General features: G+C 36.8%; 1 gene segment (V, D, J or C); it reads left to right on the forward strand.

Moving 5' to 3' along the window:
• The first annotated feature begins 10,473 nt into the window (after nt 1-10,473).
• LOC127546368 (immunoglobulin kappa variable 1-39-like) lies at nt 10,474-11,170 on the forward strand. The segment is given in 2 exon segments: nt 10,474-10,539; nt 10,713-11,170. Coding segments are annotated over 2 exon segments (507 nt in total).
• Nucleotides 11,171-21,732: the final 10,562 nt, after the last annotated feature.

The raw sequence follows: 21,732 nt of genomic DNA on the forward strand, positions 1-21,732 counted from the left end.
CGGGAACTGGGAGGGAAAGGGGTAAGATAGGGGGAGGAACTCTAAGGCGGGGGAGGGACACTAAAAAGGGAGGGCTGTGAGAAGCAAGGGGTGCTCACAAGCTTAATACTTGGAAGGGGGGGGAAAGGGGAAAGAAGGGAGGAAAGCATAAACGGGGTTAACAAGATGGCAAGTAATACAGAATTGGTCATTCTAACCATAAACGTGAACGGGGTTAAACTCCCCCATAAAGAGGAAGCGGTTAGCAGAATGGATTAAAAGCCAGAATCCTACAATATGTTGTTTACAGGAAACACACCTGAAGCGGGGAGATACATGCAGGTTAAAGGTAAAAGGTTGGAGCAAAATCTACTATGCTTCAGGTGAAGTCAAAAAAGCAGGGGTAGCCATCCTGATCTCAGATCAAGCTAAAGCAAAAATTGACCTAATTAAAAGAGATAAGGAAGGACACTATATCTTGCTAAAGGGTAGCATGGATAATGAAGCACTATCTATATTAAACATATATGCACCAAGTGGGGTAGCATCTAAATTCTTAAAAGAGAAACTAAGAGAGCTGCAAGAAGAAATAGACAGTAAAACTATAATAGTGGGAGATCTTAACCTTGCACTCTCAGAATTAGATAAATCAAACCAGAAAATAAATAAGAAAGAAGTCAAAGAGGTAAACAGAATACTAGAAAAGCTAGATATGATAGATCTCTGGAGAAAATGTAATGGAGACAGAAAGGAATACACTTTCTTTTCAGCAGTTCATGGAACCTATACAAAAATTGATCATATATTAGGACATAAAAACCTCAAACTCAAATGTAGTAAGGCAGAAATAGTAAATGCATCCTTTTCAGACCACGATGCAATGAAAATTACATTCAACAAAAAAGCAGGGGAAGTAGACCAAAAAATAATTGGAAACTAAATAATCTCATACTAAAGAATGATTGGGTAAAACAGCAAATCATAGACATAATTAATAACTTCACCCAAGAAAACGATAATAATGAGACATCATACCAAAATGTATGGGATGCAGCCAAAGCAGTAATAAGGGGAAATTTCATATCTAGAGGCCTATTTGTATAAAATAGAGAAAGAGAAGGTCAATGAATTGGGTTTGCAATTAAAAATGCTAGAAAAGGAACAAATTAAAAACCCCCAGTCAAACACTAAACTTGAAATTCTAAAAGTAAAAGGTGAGATCAATAAAATTGAAAGTAAAAAAAACTATTCAATTGATTAATAAAACTAAGAGTTGGTTCTATGAAAAAACCAACAAAATAGACAAACCCTTAGTAAATCTGATTAAAAAAAGGAAAGAGGAAAATCAAATTGTTAGTCTTAAAAATGAAAAGGGAGAACTCACCACTAACGAAGAGGAAATTAGAGCAATAATTAGGAGTTACTTTGCCCAACTTTATGCCAATAAATTCGACAACTTAAATGAAATAGAAAAATACCTCCAAAAATACAGCTTGCCCAAACTAACAGAGGAAGAAGTAAATATCCTAAACAGTCCCATCTCAGAAAAAGAAATAGAACAAACTATCAATCAACTCCCTAAGAAAAAATCCCCAGGACCAGATGGATTTACATGTGAATTCTACCAAACATTTAAAGAACAATTAACTCCAATGTTATATAAACTATTTGAAAAAATAGGGATTGAAGGAGTCCTACCAAACTCCTTTTATGACACAGATATGGTACTGATACCTAAACCAGGTAGGCTGAAAACAGAGAAAGAAAATTATAGACCAATCTCCCTAATGAATATTGATGCTAAAATCTTAAATAAAATATTAGCAAAAAGATTACAGAAAATTGTCACCAGAATAATACACTATGACCAAGTAGGATTTATACCAGGAATGCAGGGCTGGTTCAATATTAGGAAAACTATTAGCATAATTGACTATATCAATAACCAAACAAACAAAAACGACATGATCATCTCAATAGATGCAGAAAAAGCATTTGATAAAATCCAACATCCATTCCTAATAAAAACACTTGAGAGCATAGGAATAAATGGACTTTTCCTTAAAATAGTCAGGAGCATATATTTAAAACCATCAGTAAGCATCATATGCAATGGGGAAAAACTGGAACCTTTCCCAGTAAGATCTGGAGTGAAGCAAGGTTGCCCACTATCACCATTATTATTTAATATCGTATTAGAAACACTAGCCTCGGCAATAAGAGTCGAGAAAGATATAAAAGGAATTAGAGTAGGCAATGAGGAAACCAAACTATCACTCTTTGCAGATGATATGATGGTATACCTAGAGACCCCAGAGATTCTACCAAAAAGCTATTGGAAATAATTCATAATTTTAGCAAAGTAGCTGGCTACAAAATAAATCCCCATAAATCCTCAGCATTTTTATACATCACCAACAAAACCCAACAGCAAGAGATACAAAGAGAAATTCCATTCAGAATAACTGTTGATACCATAAAATATTTGGGAATCTATCTACCAAAGGAAAGTCAGGAATTATATGAGCAAAATTATAAAAAAGTCTCCACACAAATAAAGTCAGACTTAAATAATTGGAAAAATATTAAGTGCTCTTGGATCGGCCGAGCGAACATAATAAAGATGACAATACTCCCTAAACTAATCTATTTATTTAGTGCTATACCAATCAGACTTCCAAGAAAATATTTTATTGATCTAGAAAAAATAACAACAAAATTCATATGGAACAATAAAAAGTTGAGAATCTCAAGGGAATTAATGAAAAAAAAATCAAATGAAGGTGGCCTAGCTGTACCTGATCTAAAATTATATTATAAAGCAGCAGTCACCAAAACCATTTGGTATTGGCTAAGAAATAGATTAGTGGATCAGTGGAAAAGGCTAGGCTCACAAGACAGAATAGTCAATTATAGCAATCTAGTGTTTGACAAACCCAAAGCCCCTAACTTCTGGGAAAAGAATTCATTATTTGATAAAAACTGCTGGGATAATTGGAAATTAGTATGGCAGAAATTAGGCATGGACCCACACTTAACACCATATACCAAGATAAGATCAAAATGGGTCTATGACCTAGGCATAAAGAACGAGATTATAAATAAATTAGAGGAACATAGAATAGTTTATCTCTCAGACTTGTGGAGGAGAAAGAAATTTGTGACCAAAGATGAACTAGAGACCATTACTGATCACAGAATAGAAAATTTCGATTACATCAAATTAAAAAGCCTTTGTACAAATAAAACTAATGCAAACAAGATTAGAAGGGAAGCAACAAACTGGGAAAACATTTTCACAGTTAAAGGTTCTGATAAAGGCCTCATTTCCAAAATATATAGAGAACTGACTCAAATTTATAAGAAATCAAGCCATTCTCCAATTGATAAATGGTCAAAGGATATGAACAGACAATTTTCAGAGGATGAGATTGAAACTATTACCACTCATATGAAAGAGTGTTCCAAATCATTATTGATCAGAGAAATGCAAATTAAGACAACTCTGAGATACCACTACACACCTGTCAGATTGGCTAAGATGACAGGAAAAAATAATGATGAATGTTGGAGGGGATGCGGGAAAACTGGGACACTAATGCATTGTTGGTGGAGTTGTGAACGAATCCAACCATTCTGGAGAGCAATCTGGAATTATGCCCAAAAAATTATCAAATTGTGCATACCCTTTGATCCAGCAGTGTTTCTATTGGGCTTATATCCCAAAGAAATACTAAAGAAGGGAAAGGGACCTGTATGTGCCAAAATGTTTGTGGCAGCCCTGTTTGTAGTGGCTAGAAACTGGAAAATGAATGGATGCCCATCAATTGGAGAATGGCTGGGTAAATTGTGGTATATGAATGTTATGGAATATTATTGTTCTGTAAGAAATGACCAGCAGGATGAATACAGAGAGGACTGGCGAGACTTACATGAACTGATGCTAAGTGAAATGAGCAGAACCAGGAGATCATTATACACTTCGACAACGATATTGTATGAGGACATATTTTGATGGAAGTGGATTTCCTTGACAAAGAGACCTGAGTTTCAATTGATAAATGACGGACAAAAGCAGCTACACCCAAAGAAAGAACACTGGGAAACGAATGTAAACTATCTGCATTTTTGTTTTTCTTCCCGGATTATTTATACCTTCTGAATCCAATTCTCCCTACGCAACAAGAGAACTGTTCGGTTCTGCAAACATATATTGTATCTAGGATATACTGCAACATATCCAACATATAAAGGACTGCTTGCCATCTAGGGGAGGGGGTGGAGGGAGGGAGGGGGAAAAAAATCGGAACAGAAACGAGTGTCAATATAATGTAATTATTAAATAAAAAATTTAAAAAAAAATAAAAAAATAAAAAAATAAAAAAATAAAAAAAAAGAAATTATTTAGTTCCCAATTATTTTTTGGTCTACTTTCCCCTGGCTTTTTGTTGAATTAATTTTCATTGCATCATGGTTAAAAAAGATGCATTTACTATTTCTGCCTTACTGCATTTGAGTTTAAGGTTTTTATGTCCTAATATATGGTCAATTTTTGTATAGGCTCCATGAACTGCTGAGAAGAAAGTGTACTCCTTTCTGTCTCCATTTACTTTTCTCCAGAGATCTATCATATCTAACTCTTCTAGTATTCTATTTACTTCTTTGACTTCTTTCTTATTTATTATGTGGTTTGATTTATCTAATTCTGAGAGTGCAAGGTTGAGATCTCCCACTATTATAGTTTTGCTCTCTATTTCTTCTTGCAGCTCTCAATTTCTCTTTTAAGAATTTAGCTCCTACACCACTTGGTGCATATATGTTTAATATAGATATTGCTTCATTATCTATATTACCCTTTAGCAAGATATAATGCCCTTCCTTATCTCTTTTAATTAGCTCAATTTTTGCTTTTGCTTGATCTGAGATCAGGATGGCTACCCCTGCTTTTTTGACTTCACCTGAGGCATAGTAGATTCTGCTCTAACCTTTTACCTTTATTCTGTATGTATTGCCCTGCTTCACTTGTGTTTCCTGTAAACAACATATTGTAAGATTCTGGTTTTAATCCAGTCTGCTAACCGCTTCCTCTTTATGGAGGAGTTTACCCCATTCACATTTATGGTTAAAATGACCAATTCTGTATTACTTGACATCTTGTTAACTCCTGTTTATGCTTTTCTCCTTTCCTTCCCCCTCAGCCCTCTCCCCAAAATTAAACTTGTGAGTACCACTTGCTTCTCCCAGCCCAATCCCCACCTTAAATTTCCTCCCCCTATCTTATTCTTTTCGTCACAATTTCTGTATTCTCTTCCATTTAGCTTATTCCTTTCCTTTTCACTTTTCCCCTCCCACTTTTCAATGAGGTGGTAGAAGTTTCACTATAAATTGAATATGTCTAAAATTTTTCTCTTTAAGCCAATTCTGATGGCAATAATATACACACTATGTTCATTCCCCTCCATTCTTTCTCTCAGATATAATAGATTTCCTTTGCCTCTTTATGAGATGTAGTATCCCCACTTTACTCTTTTCCGGGTACAATTTCCTTTCTACCTCTAGTTTCTAGAACAAGGTATCCATGTATTCTTTATTATCTCTATAGCAGAAATATAGTTCCCAAAATTTCTTTTTCCCTTTTTAGGTTTCTTTTGAGTTCTATATTTGTAGATCAAAGTTTTCGGTAAGTTCTCATTTTTTCACCAAAAATTGGTGAAATTCGCTTATTTCGTTGAATGTCCATCTTCTTCCCTGGAAAAAGATGCTCATTTTGGCTGGGTAAGTTATTTTTGGTTGCATATCAAGTTCCTTAGCCTTTTGGAATATCATATTCCAGACCTTTCAATCCTTTAATGTGGACACTGCTAGGTCTTGAGTAATCCTTATTTTGGCTCTTCTATATTTGAATTGATTTTTTCTAGCAGCTTGCAGTATTTTTTTTTAAGATTTCAAAGTAATGGAAGCTCTTTGCCCCTAAAATTTGTGCTTTAAAAAACTATTCAAAATTTGAAATAAGAAAGATCATTTCCATATAATCCAATAGTACATACACTTTAAAAATGTACATTTTCTGAATCTCCATTTGATACACTTTGATTTCAAAAAATTATATGATAAATTTGAATCACTTAATTTTCTATTTGTCACAATTTTTTGTACTCTCTTCTAAAGTGCCTTCTTTGTTCTTTAGTACTTTTTTGATTTTTTTTTTAGAACTCTACCTAAATTAATCTATTTATTCAGTTCCCTAACAATAAAACTGCCAAAAGATGTTATTATACAGGTATTATACAGGTAAAAAAAAAATTAATCTGGAATGACAAAAAATCAAGGAAATTAATGAAAATAAATTCAAAGGTAGATGGCCTAGTCATACTAACTCTAAAGCTATTATAAAGGAGTGGTGATCAAAACCATTTGGTACTGGCTAAGAATTAGAATAGTATATCAGTAGAATAGAGTAGATACACAAAACAATTCAATTACTATAGTAATTCTCAGAGTCTTATCCTCTCCAAGTTAAACATTCACATGCAAAAAAGTGGTGTCACCAAAATAAGATTATTATCACAAGATTAAAAGTCATCAGATTCAAGCAGGACTTCTCTAGTGAGAACAGTTTGTTGCTAATTGGGAAAGAAAGCAAAGTCAACACGTTGTTGACAATAGTGTAGCAGAATTGGAATGGACAATTTTCAGAGATTTTGTGTACAGCACCACATTTATTCCTCTGAGCCAGAACTCTCCCAAACTCAAGATCAATTGGACATAAATGATGGATAAATGCAGAATTTGTTAAACGAGAAACAAGAATTCCAAAGTATTTTCCAGTAGAATAGGTCATATGTCTCTACAAAAGAGTATTTCCCTTTATCAAAATTAAAGTGCAAGCAAAGCTTATTCATGGCTCAGTAAGAAGGCAGATGAAATTCAGTTTTACACTGACAGTAATAAACCAAAGAGCTTTTGTGGAACCCTGAAAACTATTTACAGCCAAAAATTTACAATGCCTCTCAATTACTCATGGCTCTTGGAGCCATCTGGGCCTAATGACAAGATATAGAATAAAATGACTGGAAATGGCTCTGAATGCAGTGAGAGAACTTGACTTTTTAAGCAAAGGTCTTTAACAGATTTCAGTATGACTGGAACAGTGCCCAATCAATTAGTAAGTCTAGGTAAGAAATGAGGCAGAGAGTGACCTCTTTTACCTTTTCAAAAAGAAAAAGTTTCAAAGCTCCCAAGTTAAGGAGAAAATATTGGAAGCAACATAAAAAAAAATAAATATCATGGCGGTACAATAAAGATTTCACAAGACTTAGCAGCTATTACCTTGAAGGACCATAGGTCTTGAAACACTGTATGCCATAGAGCAAAATAACAGGAGTTATAACCAAGAGTAACTTACCAAGCAAGGTAACATATAATTGTGAATGGAAAAAATAAGTTAACATTTGATGAACTGAAAAAATTTAGGTTTTTGTAGCCAAAATCCCAGAACTTAAGAGAAAAGTTGATCTATCACTTTCAAGAAATTTGAAGATAAACATTAAAGACTAAATATAAGAGACTCAATAAGGTTAAATTGTTTACCTCATATATATGAAAATATTTGCAGTACTTTAATGAATGCCATTATTATTTGGGTAGCTTGAAAGTAAGGCTAGGATTGAGCTAAGGATGATGGGGTGATCCTTAAAGAAATACACCTGTATAGCAAGAGATAATAGAAGTCATAAACAATAAGAAGTAATTATCTCATAAAATGAGGCCTAAAAGGATAAAACTAGTAAGGAGGAGAGCAGGTAGTGAACTACCTGTATGCATATTATATGTATATGCTGGGAGTGTACACATAATATACAAACATATTGTGTATTCACATATATACACATACATATCTGTGTATATATGCATATATGTGTGTGTATGTGTACATATATGTGTAAATATCTTCTACATTCAGGAAGAAACAAAAGGCCACAGGATGCAGTCAGGGGAATAAAGGAGAGACATTTAGAGCAGTGATCAGGTTAAGGAATAAGAGGACAAGGTAGTAGCAAGTAAAACAGAGGAGTGAGGAGAGATAGGAGAAGAGTATTAAGAAAAAGCAGGAAAGAGGAAAATATACAAGTAATTGTAACTTAGAATATGAATGGAACAAATTTACCATAATATAGAAATGGATAGCAGATTCAAAATTTGAATTTCACAATGTTGCTTCTAGGAATAGTATAAAATTATTTTAAAATAATTAATAATATTAAATTATTTTTCTTTTTTACAATTATAATAATAATAATGCAGTTCATTTGGAAGAGCAAAAGGTCAAGAACTTCAAAGAAGCCAGGAATAAAAGATATAAAGGAAGTAGATTCAGCAGACTAAGATCATATCTTATATTATAAAGGAGATCTTTGTTGAAGTGTAAAAAGGATAATTTCAATTATTTTGAACTAAAATTTGTAATATAAATGAAATATATGTGGTCAAGAATAGGAGAACTACAGAAAATTGAGGAGAAAATGTTCACAGCCAATCCCTCACATCAGATGAGATGGAGTTAGGATACTGCTGTGGTGTAGGAAATGATACATTTAGAAATATGGAAAGACTTTGACCTATGAAGGAAGATGCTACCCATCCTTTAAGAAACAGATGAAAGGTAGAAATAAGCAGAGTATGGCTATATATATATATATATGTTTATATGTATATGTGTGCGTGTGTGTATAATTGCAGCCTTCTTTAGAAAAGAAAAGAAAAAGGAGAGAAAAAAATAATGCAGCAAAGTACACAACAGAGAGCAAAAGAAAATCCACAAAGAAGCAAAGAAAACATCGGCTGCTCTGAAAAAAATATAAAGTACATATAACATAGATTTTCTTGTCATGAAAATTTATTGATTTATATTGAATCTTCTATAGATTACTGTGTTCATGGCAAGGTTTTTCTTTTTTTCTTCATCATTTTGTATTTAAGTTTAAAATAAAAAGAATTATTGAAAAATCCCAGGATTAATCTAATTCTACTTCTTCTATGTAAATTGAGGTGTATTCTAACATTCAATCTAAGTTTTTGAGCTTTTGCTCTTCCAAATACTATTAATAATTGTAAAGAGTTATAAGACTACAAGTAATTCCCCAATTGATAAGTTGTCAAAGATAGGAACAGGCATTTTTTCAATGAAGCAGTAAAAGTATACAGTCACATAACAAAAATGCTCTAATTCACTATTGACTAAGAGAAATAGAAATTAAAACAACTTTGAGTTATCAGCAAATCTCTTTCAGAGTAGCTAACATGATAGAAAGGGAAATGACAAGTGTTGGAGGGCAGGGAGTGGGGGGAAATTGGAACCTGATTTACTACTGGAGGAACAATAAAGTGATCCAAGAATTTTGGACAGCCATCTGGAAATGTGCCCAAGAAATTATAAAACTATGTAAACATTTTGAGCCAGCAGTGCTTCTCTTAGATCTATTTACCAAGGTAATAAGGAAAAAAGGAAAAGATCTGTAAAAGCTAAAATATAGTAGTACCTGTCTTTGTGGTGATAAAGAACTAAAGATTGAAGATATGTCCAATGACGGAATCATGGCTCAGTGAGTTATGATAGAAGATTTTGGTGGAATGTTACTGTCTTATAAGACATGATGAGTCAGATGATCCTAGGAAAATATGGAAAGACTTCTTTGAAATGATGAAGAATGAAATGACTAGAAGAAAGAAAATATTGTCCATTGTACAAGGAATAATGTTCTATAGAAAACTTCGAATGACTAAGACTTTTGAGTATTATGAATACTCATGTAGGCAACAAAGAAGCTATAAAAGAAAACATTATTCATATATAAAAATAACTAATAATCATAAATATGTATACTGTTGTGTGACATATGAATATATACTTATATATACATAATTATGTTTAATGGTAGCTTTCTATAGACTGAGTTAGGAAGAGAAGGAGAAAAATGTGAAATGAAAAGCAAAGAACAAAAGAAAACTTAGAAGAAAATGCAGAAAAACAGGATAACTTTGAAAACAATATTTATTATACTTTCAAAAAAAGGAAATGGTTTGAAAGGGAAATTCATGTATTGAATCTTGTTTTCATGATGTGTCCCATACATAGAAATGTTCCTTTTTGTGTCTCTCTAAATTAAAGTTCAAAATTAGTAAAAGCTTAAAAAAGGAAAACAGAATTAACAAAAATTACAATAAAACATTGATAACAAAACTAAATCAATATATAGCGCAAAGGGGATTTTAGTCTGATACCACTGTTTGGGGGAATAGACAGGATAATATATCTTTTATGAGTTGAATTTATCAATAGTCTAGCTATTTGAAAGGAAAGCTCTTAAAATCATTCTGTCTTTCTACTTCCTCTTGCCTACATCTGTTGATTTGCATGTCTCCCCAGGGACAGTCACAATTGCTAGGACCCAGATAAATGCCAGCTCATGGGTGAGGTCTCTGCTCAGCAGCATCCAAGGCCAGGGGAGGAGATGGGGGCCCAAGCTCAGCTCCTCTGCTCTCTGCTGCTCTGGATCTCAGGTGAGGGATCCTGCACATGCTCATTGCTTTCTGACCTTCTCTGGGATGTGTCTGGGGCAGGTTAGGAGAGAGGAAGAAAATTTGCTTTTTCCCTGTGTTTATTCATTCTGAATTGAAAGTCCAGGATAATGAAGACATATGGATGGTGTTTTATCTTTTCTTTTTGATTCCAGGTTCCAGAGGGGCCATTGTGGTGACTCAGTCTCCAGAATTTTTGTCAGTGTCTCCAGGAGAGAAAGTCATCATTAAGTGCAAGACCAGCTCGAGTGTTAGTAATTACATAAATTGGTACCAACAGAAGCCAGGAGAGGCTCCCAAACTCTTAATTTATCGTTCAACCACCCTGCAGTCCGGGGTCCCTGCCCGGTTCAGTGGCAGTGGCTCTGGGACAGATTTCTCCCTCACAATCAGCAAAGTGGAGGCTGAGGACGCTGCAGTCTATCACTGTCAGCAGTGGTATAGCGATCCTCCCACAGTGATACAGCCCCGAACAAAAACCTGCCCAGCAGATGCTGAGGGAGGTATCACTGCCCCAGGGGCATCTCCTTCCCCTCAGCTGGGATGGGGGCATCTTGTCTGGGCTGCCTCGGGGGAGGTTTCTAGGTCTCAGAGGAAGATGCTGGGGCTGTGAGAGTTCTGACCTTGTTTCTTTTTCAGACAAGAATCACAGAGTGACATAAAACTAATAAGTGGATGACACCCAAAGGTGGCTTCTCTGACCCAGACCTGAGCAATAATTCTGTTTCCAAATCCCCACACATGTTCTTATAGCCTTTGTTTGAAGACTTCCAGTTCAGGGGGACAAGGGAGTTACGTGGGGCAATAGACAGAGTGGTACTGTCAGTAAGAGCTGAATTCAAAGCCAGTCTCAGACACTTTCTGGCTGTGTGATGCTGGGCAAGTCACTTCGCTTTGTTTCAATTTTATTATCTGTAAAATGGGAATCTTAATAGCATCTACTTCCTGGGGTGGTTGTGAGGATCAAGTGAGGTAATAAATGTACAACATGTAGCAGTGTGCCTCGAAGTAAGCACTTTAGGAATGTTACTTATTATTATTACCATCATCATCATCATTACTCCCTCCAATACTGGGTCATCAGTTACTCTTCTAGACAGTTCTCATTGCCAAAGAGTCTGTTCTTACGTCCAAACTCTGCCTCTCTGCACCTACCCCCTTTATTCACATTTCTGGCCTTTGGTGCTGGGCAGAACAAGTCCCACCCCCATCCTCGTCACAGCCCTTTGGATACCTGCAGACAGTTATTCTATACCCCATGTTGGGCCTTCTCCAAGCTCAGCCTCCCCTGGCTCCTTCAGACAAACTTCCTGCCTCTGAGCCTCTGGCCCTTTCCCCATCCTGGCTGCCTCCCTCTGCCTGGACACAGCCTGTCTCAGGCCATGCTCCCACGGGGCAGCCAGGGGGGAAAGCAGGATTCCAGGAAGCTCTGAACAGGACAAGCCTAGAACAGCTGGGAACCTAGAAGGGTGTTACCGGCCTCCTACGGATGGTTACAAAGGAGAGACACACGTCAGGCACGACTACTCTGCAGATTCAGTTTGTTGGACTCTGTTTGTGGTTTCATTAAAACCGAACACCAAGAAAGTGTCACAGTCTGTCAGACACTCGCTGCAGTCTGGGCCTTCCATTTCAGCCGTTCTTGTCCATGCAGTGAGACCCCTTTAGTCACATCCTTCCTAAGTTCTTTGGGAGGGTTCCACCCAAACCACTGGGGCACTTCTCTATTTTTCTAGACATCATCAGTCACAGTTGAGCTTTAGAATCATTCAACAATTTTGCTTTTCTCTTGTCACCTGCCATATTTGTGAGCTCACATTTTGGATAAGATACTTAATTCTTCCCTTTCTTAAGAATTCTTTGTTTCCATTTGTTCTTCTCTGTCATATGTCTCTTCTTTGACTCTCTAAGCACCACTAGGAAAATATGAAATATAAGTGCTGCAATGATGTAAATGAAAACAAAAAACATCCCAACAAAGCTGAATGCTTCATTCTTGCAATTATTCTAACTTAGGAGAGGAGGTGAGAAATTGACTCTTACCCTTTTGTGTTATATTGTGCTAATTTACTTGTTGATTTTTATTGAACTATGTCTCCTGTATTATTTTTTAGTATTTGTCATACTCCTTTGATTATAGGACTACCCAGAGATACATGTGTAAACAAATTTAAAAAGAAAAGATATAAATAAATTTAAGTCAGAATATATTACTCATAATATGGAATTTATGGATATAGCTATGTCTTCATTGAAAAAAATTTATAACTCTGCCCACAATTTTTCTTTAGTATTTGTTTTCAGAGGAGTCTTAGAAGAATTGGATGGGATTTCCTTTTGAATTAATATAAAAAATTTAGCAAAACATAAATCTAGAAATATTTTTAAAACTCAGAATAAGCAAAATTACCATCTAATAGAATTTATAAGTAATTATAATGCCACCTTTTGAAAAAAATCCTACTACCCGTATACATTGTATAAATGAAAAAGCCAAATGAGAATGTCAAAATACCTCTATAAAGCATTTGAAAGAGAAATGTGATTTAAGGATACAAGTGTTCATGATTTCAACAGCACCTGAGTGACATTTATACATATCATGTGAGGTCTGGTTCAAAGTAATGGAAGATCTCTGCATATAAATAGGGCTATCTCTTTTGTATATGTACATGTCAATTTAATATTTCATTCCCTTCTTGTTGCATGCAAAACAATTTTTTTTTCACATTTGTTTTTAAAACTTTGAGTTCCAATTCTCTCCCTTCCTCCCTCTTCACCACCATCCCTCTTATTACAAGGGCACATATGAAGTTAATGCAAAACATTTCCATAAAAGTCATGTTGTTAAAGAAAACATATACTCCCCATCCTCTTAAAAACTGAAGAAAAATAAAAATTGCAAAAGTTTATTTTAATTTGTATTCAGACACAGTAAATTCTTTCTCTAAGTATGGATATCATTTTCATCATGGGTCATTGTATTGTTAAGAATAGCAAAGTCATTACCAGCAGATACTCTTATATTATTCCTGTTAACTTTGTACATAGTAAATGTCACTTTGCATTTCTAGGTTTTTCTTTGAGGATCCTGCTCATCATTTCTCATTGCCCCAAAGAACTCTGTCTTAATCACATACCACAATTTATTCAGCCATTCTCCAGTTAATGGGTTTTTTGACCTGGGGGAAATGGTACTGTAAATATTTGTATTTATACAAATCTACATTTCTTCATGTAGATCTTTTTCTTCTCTTTCGTTTTTAATTATCTCTTTTGTGATACATGCCTAGTAGTGTTATTGTTGTATACATGGTTTTATACCCCTTTGGGCATAGTTCCAAATTTATCTACAGACTGGTGGACTCATTTCACAATTCCACCAACAATGCCTTACAGTCTCATTTTTCCTATATTTCCTCCAATACATGTCATTTTCCTTTCTGCCTTTTTTAAAATAATTTTTTATTGATAGAATCCATGCCAGGGTAATTTTTTACAGCATTATCCCTTGCACTCACTTCTGTTCCGATTTTTCCCCTCCCTCCCTCCACCCCCTCCCCCAGATGGTAAGCAGTCCTTTACATATTGAATAGGTTACAGTATATCCTAGATACAATATATGTGTGCAGAACCGAACAGTTCTCTTGTTGCACAGGGAGAATTGGATTCAGAAGGTAGAAATAACCCGGGAAGAAAAACAGAAATGCAAGCAATTTATATTCATTTCCCAGTGTTCTTTCTTTGAGTGTAGCTGCTTCTGTCCATCCTTGATCAATTGAAACTGAATTAGCTCTCTTTGTCGAAGAGAACCACTTCCATCAGAGTACATCTTTAAACAGTATCGTTGTTGAGATATATAATGATCTCCTGGTTCTGCTCATTTCACTCAGCATCAGTTCATGTAAGTCTCGCCAGTCCTCCCTGTATTTGTCCTGCTGGTCATTCCTTGCAGAACAATAATATTCCATAACTTTCATATAGCACAATTTACTCAACCATTCTCCAATTGATGGGCATCCATTCATTTTCCAGCTTCTAGCCACTACAAACAGGGCTGCCACAACCATTTTGGCACATACAGGTCCCTTTCCTTTCTTTAGTATCTCTTTGGGGCATAAACCCAGTAGAAACACTGCTGGATCAAAGGGTATGCACAGTTTGATAACTTTTGGGGCATGGTTCCAAATTGCTCTCCAGAATGGCTGGATGTGTTCACAATTCCACCAACAGTGTATCAGTGTCCCTGTTTTCCCACATCCCCTCCAACATTCCACATTATTTCCTTTCTGTCTTACTAGGAAAGCTGTACTTTAAAAAAGAAATCTAAACTTGAACATAGGAAAAATGATTTTCATACATTCTAAAAAAAAAACAAAAATAATATATTCTACATGAAATGCTGAATCTCCCTTTCATACTCCTAGATTTGAGAGCAATTTGAAACTATGCTCAAAAAGTTATCAATCTGTGCATACCCTTTGATCCAGCAGTATTTCTATTGGTTCTATATTCCAAAGAGATCTTAAAGGAAATAAAGGGATCCACATGTTCAAAATGTTTGTGGAAGCCCTTTTTGTAGTGGCAAGAAACTGGAACCTGAATGGGTGTCCATCAGTTGGAGAATGGCTGAATAAGTTATGGTATATAAATGTCACAGAATATTATTTTCCTATAAGAAATGATCAGGGGGCAGCTAGGTGGCACACTGGATAGAGCACCAGTCCTGAAGTCAGGAGGACCTGAGTTCAAATCTGGTCTCAATCATTTAACACTTCCTAAATGTGTGACTTTAGGCAAGTCACATAACCCCAATTGCCTCAACATAAAAAAGAAAGAAAGAAAGAAAAGAAAAGAAAAAGAAATGATCAGGAAGATTTTAGAGAGGCCTGGAGAGACTTACATGAACTGATGCTACGTGAAATGAACAGAACCAGGAGATCATTGTACACCACAGCATCAATATTACATGACGATCAATTCTGATGATGAAAGTCCTGTGGCTTTCAAACAATGGGATGACTGCTGTCAGTTCTAATAATCTTGTGACAAAGAGAACCATCTCCACCCAGAGAGACAACTGTGGGAACAGAATGTGGATCACACAATAACATTCACTCTCTCTTTGTTGTTGTTGTCTTCCACAATTTATTAGACCATTCCCCAATTGATACACATATCCTCAACTGGAAATGCATGTGTTTCCCTCCTCTCATCTTTGTTTAAACTAAGCAATATTCTGACGATCCAAAAAAATGATGCAGGCATGCGTCTTACATCAGTAATGAACAATTTTTAGTCTAGGATAAAATGATCAATATCTTCTTTGTGTGACTTTATTTAGTGCTTATCATGTCCAGCTCTTCCTAAGTCTTTTCTTTTTTAAATGTATTTATCTATTTCTTTAAAATTGAGGGGGGCCCTCTCTTAGTTGTTGTTGACAAGATTCTTGCCAGAGTCCTCCATAATAGGCTGGTCCTTCACCTGGAAAATAGTCATCTACCTGAGAGCCAGTGTGGCTTTAGCAGGGACTTATTATTAAAAAGTAAAAGAATTCATCAGTGGAAAAATAAATAAAGTATTCATTATCTGGAATGTGTTGCTTTGTGGCCGTATAAATGGAATTTATATGGTGCTTTAAAGTTTGGAAAGTGTTTTTAAAATATTAACCCTTCATCCATACAGCTGCACTGAGAGTTAGATGCTATTTTTATGCCCAAATTAGAACTGAGGAAGCTGAAATAGATAGAGGATATGTGACTAGGCCAGGCTTTCAGAGCTAATAAGGGTTGGAGGCTGCATTTGAACTCAGACCTTCTGCTTCCAGATCCAGCACGTTATTCACTGCACTACCTGGCCATCACAAGGCAGATATGGTTGACAAGTGAAGATTTCAAAATAATGGAAATTCTCTTTTCTGAGGGCACGTGTCTCATCTATAATTCAGCCTCTGTTCTTGCAAATATCCAGCTGTGCAATAGGTATTCTCTTGGAGCAGGAGAGAAAATACCACCCGGAGGCTATGGAGGACATAAGGATGGGAGCCAGGGATCAGGGTCTGGCTCTGGGACAGTAACGCTCATAGTCTGTGAGAGGGATGGGCCATGTGCAAGGGGAGGGGCAAAAACAGGACATGGTCATGGGAAGGAACAATGGGGGACAGCAGCAGAGCACAGCCAGGACCCTGCCCCAGTAACAAGTGATAGGCCACAGGGAGCCCCTGGAATTCATTAGGTAGGAAGGATGACACAGTCAGACCTGAGTTTCTGAAAATACTCACAGTGTTAGCTGAATGGAGGATGGATTAGGGTGGGGAAAGGATGCGCAGGCAGCTTCTTCAGCAGCTCTGGCCATCTTGATGGTGACAGGGCAGAGGAGAAAGAATATCCATGAGATATTGCAAAGGGGAAATTAATAGGTTTTGGTGACAGCTTGACCCGTCCAGCAGGTCACTTACATGTGGGTCTCGAGGTGGACAATGCCTGTAAGGCTAATGCCTGTAAAGGAATGGGGTTAGAAATGAGGAGGGAGACGAGTTGAGGTGGAGCAAGGTCTCTCATTTATTGAACGAAAAGGGTCTTAGTTACATATGATTTCTGGGTGGGGGGTTGCAATGTAAAGAGAAGAATGTCAGACCACATGTGTGGCTGACATCCTGGGGCATACTCGTTATCTAGTTCCTGGGCGGAGATGACTGATTTCCTGGGACACACATCTTATCTCAGGAATTTAGGGTGTTTGCTAACCGTATCAGAGTTTACGCACAGGTAGTCACGTTCTTCTTGGCTTCTTTGTTTCCTGGGGTGCCCGTAGGCACTAAGGTATAGGAGAGTCTTTTATGCATGGTTTCTAGCATGTCCCCCTTTTTATTTATATATGGGTGGGAGGCCTGTCTTAGGCTATGTGGCCGGTGTCCATATTCAGTACCCAAATAATCCGACCTTAAAGGCCAGAAAAAAGGCAGGACCCCTGTCTTAGGCTATGTGGGCGGCATCCATCCCAGCACCCCAGCATCAAACTTCCGGGGTGTGCTTCTGGAGAACGGGCCCACAATAATCCCGTCATTGGCTCACCCACGGCCGGCACAGCGGGACTTCAACCGAGTCCACAATCTGCGATACCAGGGGTCATTCATAACCATGGTAGAAAATTGTAAAGCTGCACCAGGCTCGTTGATGTTGAGGTTTTCATAAGAATCTGCCTTAGGAAGGCATTGATAGTAGATTTGAACTTTCTTCTGAACAGCTGCATCAACCTGACACTTAACAAAACCAGTTAACTTAGCAAACAGCCAAGGTCCTAAAGAAATAAGAAGAATAGCCACGAACGGTCCCGGAAGAGTAGGAAGAAGGGTTGTCAGCCAGGGGGATTTTAACAAAATAAGGGATTCTAAAACTAAAGCATCCAACTTCAATCTGAACTAGTAAGATAGGGGGTGGGGCAAAAGTGCTTAAGGCAAAGTGAATAGGAGCTAGGCGTTCCCATTCTTTCAGGTATTTTGAAAAAAATATACCAGTTTCCCAATGTTCTATCTCTATCTCCCCTTTTTTTCTCACAGAAAGGAATTATCAAATGACCATTCCCCATATAAATCCCAAGAGCAAATCAAAATCCCTATACATAACAGACTAATACAGTAGCATTTCCTAAAAAGGCCTAAAAAGCCCTCAAACATAACAGCAATAATTACACAATTTTAACAAATCCCATCCCAAGTCTTAAACACACAGTAATAGATGATCCAGGCAAGGTTTAACAGTCAGTCATCAACCATTCCCAAAGTCCCTCATATCAGTCCAAAGTACACTCGATGCAGGGTCCAGTCCATGGTCTCATGTACAAACTGCTGCTTCAGGCTGTGAAGTGATAGGAGGTTCTCATTCCTTGCAGAGTGGGTGTGTGCCGTGGTGACAATCAAAGCTGATCAAAGCTGATCCAGGTTCCAGAAGCAAGCCAACATCTGTAATTTGACCAAAATCTAGAACAAAAACACAAATCTAGCAAATAAAGATTAGATCAGTCTCAGATAGACTCAGTTCACCAAACTGCTGCAAAACATGAGGAGGCCAAAATAAATTGGCCAGCAGTTTCCTATGTGAAGAGATGAGTTTGCTTTACAGGCCAAGCAAATGGCTGCAGTCTTACAGACCTCTGTTAATTGTCCACTTATCATGTAGAAACCTTAAAGGAACAAAACACCAATATCCAGTAACAGACAGATGACCAGGCGAAATACTCAGTTGCCCAAGCATTTAGGATGCAATGATTACATATTGCCAGACTGAAAATAGCAAGGCATAACATAATTGAATTGCATTAACAGTTCTACTGACCATTGCTCTGATCAGAGAGATCAGTTACAGAAGGAAAAATGCAAGAACATAACTATAACATAACATAAGCAGTTGAGTTTTAACAGCTTATCAATCAATTGTCCCAGTAACTGTCAGAGGGTGGAGCTTTAAAACTCCCAAATAGCATTAACTAATTAACTCTAAGCCCCAAAACTTTTACCTCCAATAACAGATGTCATTAATCAAATTTCTGATAAATCTTAAACAAAGATTTATCATAACTTTACAGTAATAACAGAAAGAAATTTTGTCTCAATAAGTTCACAACTTAGAACAATTATCATATCTGAGTAGATGTTACATAAGTGAACATTATACATACAAATCATTTTGCTTTTAAAATACCCAATACATAGAAAAAGATCCCAAATTGCATATTGTCCATAACAGAAACATTTTCAAAAGGACAAAAAAAAAAAACTATTATGTTCAGAGGCTCTTTAAATAACCTCAGGATGACCCAATACAATCAATTTAAACTTATACAAAAGACCCAATTCCACAAAAAAAAAAATTCAAGGTTTTTTTTTTAACATAGCAATTAAACTCTTAGAAATATTTCTACCAAAATATGGATCACATTTATGACCATATCTCTTAAAATATTTGTATCAAGAAACAAATATTCAATCAATTAACCTAAAAGTAAGCATGTCCTTAAAAATCACAGGTTGCTGCACTGTCGCAATCAGATAAGAAAAAAACGGCAGGAACACACTTTAGAGGGGTGAGGGGAGAAGAGGATTCCATGTGGCCACCCTTCCTCCACTCTGACCCCCTAGAAAAAAAATTTCCCTCAGGTTCCCCACTCGATTTCCTACATGGGGATCCTTTTCAAGATTTAACCCATCAGTTTTCCAATATCAGGTTTCTTCCCAAATCCACCCATTTCCAACTTTCTCTTTCCTTCTGACTACATACTTAAACAAACAATCTCCTTAAAGAACTTTCCTTCCCAGATGCTCCTTTGGTAAAGTAGCAGAAGGCAGTGGGGGTGGGAGGCTCCCTCCCCCATCTCTTCACCTACTCCCAAAAGTCTTCCTTTCACCTTCCTAAAACCATGCAAACCTCTAATTTCCCCTACAAATCAGTCCTTCCTAAATCACCTGCATTCCTCTTTCCTTTTCCCTTCAAAAACTTGTAAGATTCACACTATAGTGAATAACCCAAACCTCCACAAAAACTCACACATGTCCAGCAGGGCTGGTTTTAAAGTAATAACTTATGTTAACAAATAACTCAATATATTTCAGAAGGTAACAAACTGAATCAAACTAAGACAGTTAAAAAGTTTTTCTTCTACCACATTCCTTCTAACAACTATTAGCATCTTATTTCCAGAGCTTTTTATTGCCCAGGCCAGGGTAAGTTTGAATTTTATTGCTCTTTACTCTAGTAAGCTTTGTTTCAAGGGGGAAAAAAAACCTTTTCTGTCCTTAAAATAGCTAAATTCCATGTACTTACAAAATTAGTACAACAGGTTAAAAGTTTTTAAATCACAAGCAAATTTTCAAACAACCAATTCCCAAATTTCTTAATCATTGTTCTTAAAACTTAACAAAGCTTTTAAATCAGCAAAAACAAACTAGGGGCTTTTTCCAGGATTCCCCACCCTCAGAGAGAAGTTTGTTTCCCTTTTTCCCTTCCAGAATCCAAAGGGGCTTCTGTGAACTTCCAAGCCCATTTAGTGCTTTACTCTGCCTTCACAGAGAATGCCTAGATATTCCATTCAAACGTCTTTCCTTTAAATGTTAGCATAATGCTGTATATTAACTTTCCAAACTTTCAAATCCCTTTCAATCTATTTTTTTTTCTTTTTATTTCTTCCTTTCTCTCCCTTTTCTCCCTTTTTCTCACAGGCTGCTGCAGTCAGCCAGAGACAGAAGAGAGAGAAGATTTTTCAAACTTCTTGATATTTTCTAAGCCTGCACACAGAGGCTGAATCCTTATCTCTTACAAGCTTGCTACCTTTTAACACAGACACACACAGACAAACATGGAGCTCCATTTAAAAAAATTTTTCCAACCAATAAAACAGACAAATCACACAGAACATAGAACACACATCACACAGACTACACAGTTACAACATTAAACAAACATATAACACATAACATACCCAGAGGATATTTTCCAGCGTCCCAGAAAATACCCGTCTCAGAATTTTTAAACCTGTCGGTATTTAGAAGGTTTTTTACTTTTTCAGTTAAGTCTTGCTTAGCTGTGGTGAGGTCAATGACCGGGGCAACAGGGGGGTTAAGTATCGGGGCAGTAAGAAGGGGCAAGCTGTAAGGAGGTGGAATATACCCTGCGGCCTTGCTTTCTAATTCAGCAACGTCTGAGGCGCTAAGGGCATCCTGAGTTTCACTTTCATTTTTCACAGGGAGTTTAGGTTCGGCGGCTGGGAAGACGGGGTATGCGAGATTGCTTTCTACGGGGGGAGTCCCTTCTTTGGGAAGTGGGGGGTAGATAGACTTGACGGAAGGGATCTCAATGATCCCTGACGGAGGTCGTGAAGACGGCTTCCCTGTTTTTTGGAGAGACTGGATGGATGCCGCACGGAACAAAGAGGAGACAGGACTCTGCAGAAATGAGTAACTGTCGTGTACCCCCGTCAAGGGAGGCATATTCTACAATGTCATTAATCAGATTCCAATAGGAAAGAACATGAATGGGTCCAGATTCGGGCCCTTCGGTTTTCAACTTGTTATTAAGATCCCGTCCCACCTTTTGCCACTTAGCAGGGTGGATTTCAGGGCCATTGACAATGAACCAGGGACAGACATCATCAATGAAAAGGAAAAACCGAACAAGATCCTTT

Source organism: Antechinus flavipes, chromosome 2 (genome assembly GCF_016432865.1).
Source record: "Antechinus flavipes isolate AdamAnt ecotype Samford, QLD, Australia chromosome 2, AdamAnt_v2, whole genome shotgun sequence".
Taxonomy (NCBI): Eukaryota; Metazoa; Chordata; class Mammalia; order Dasyuromorphia; family Dasyuridae; genus Antechinus; species Antechinus flavipes.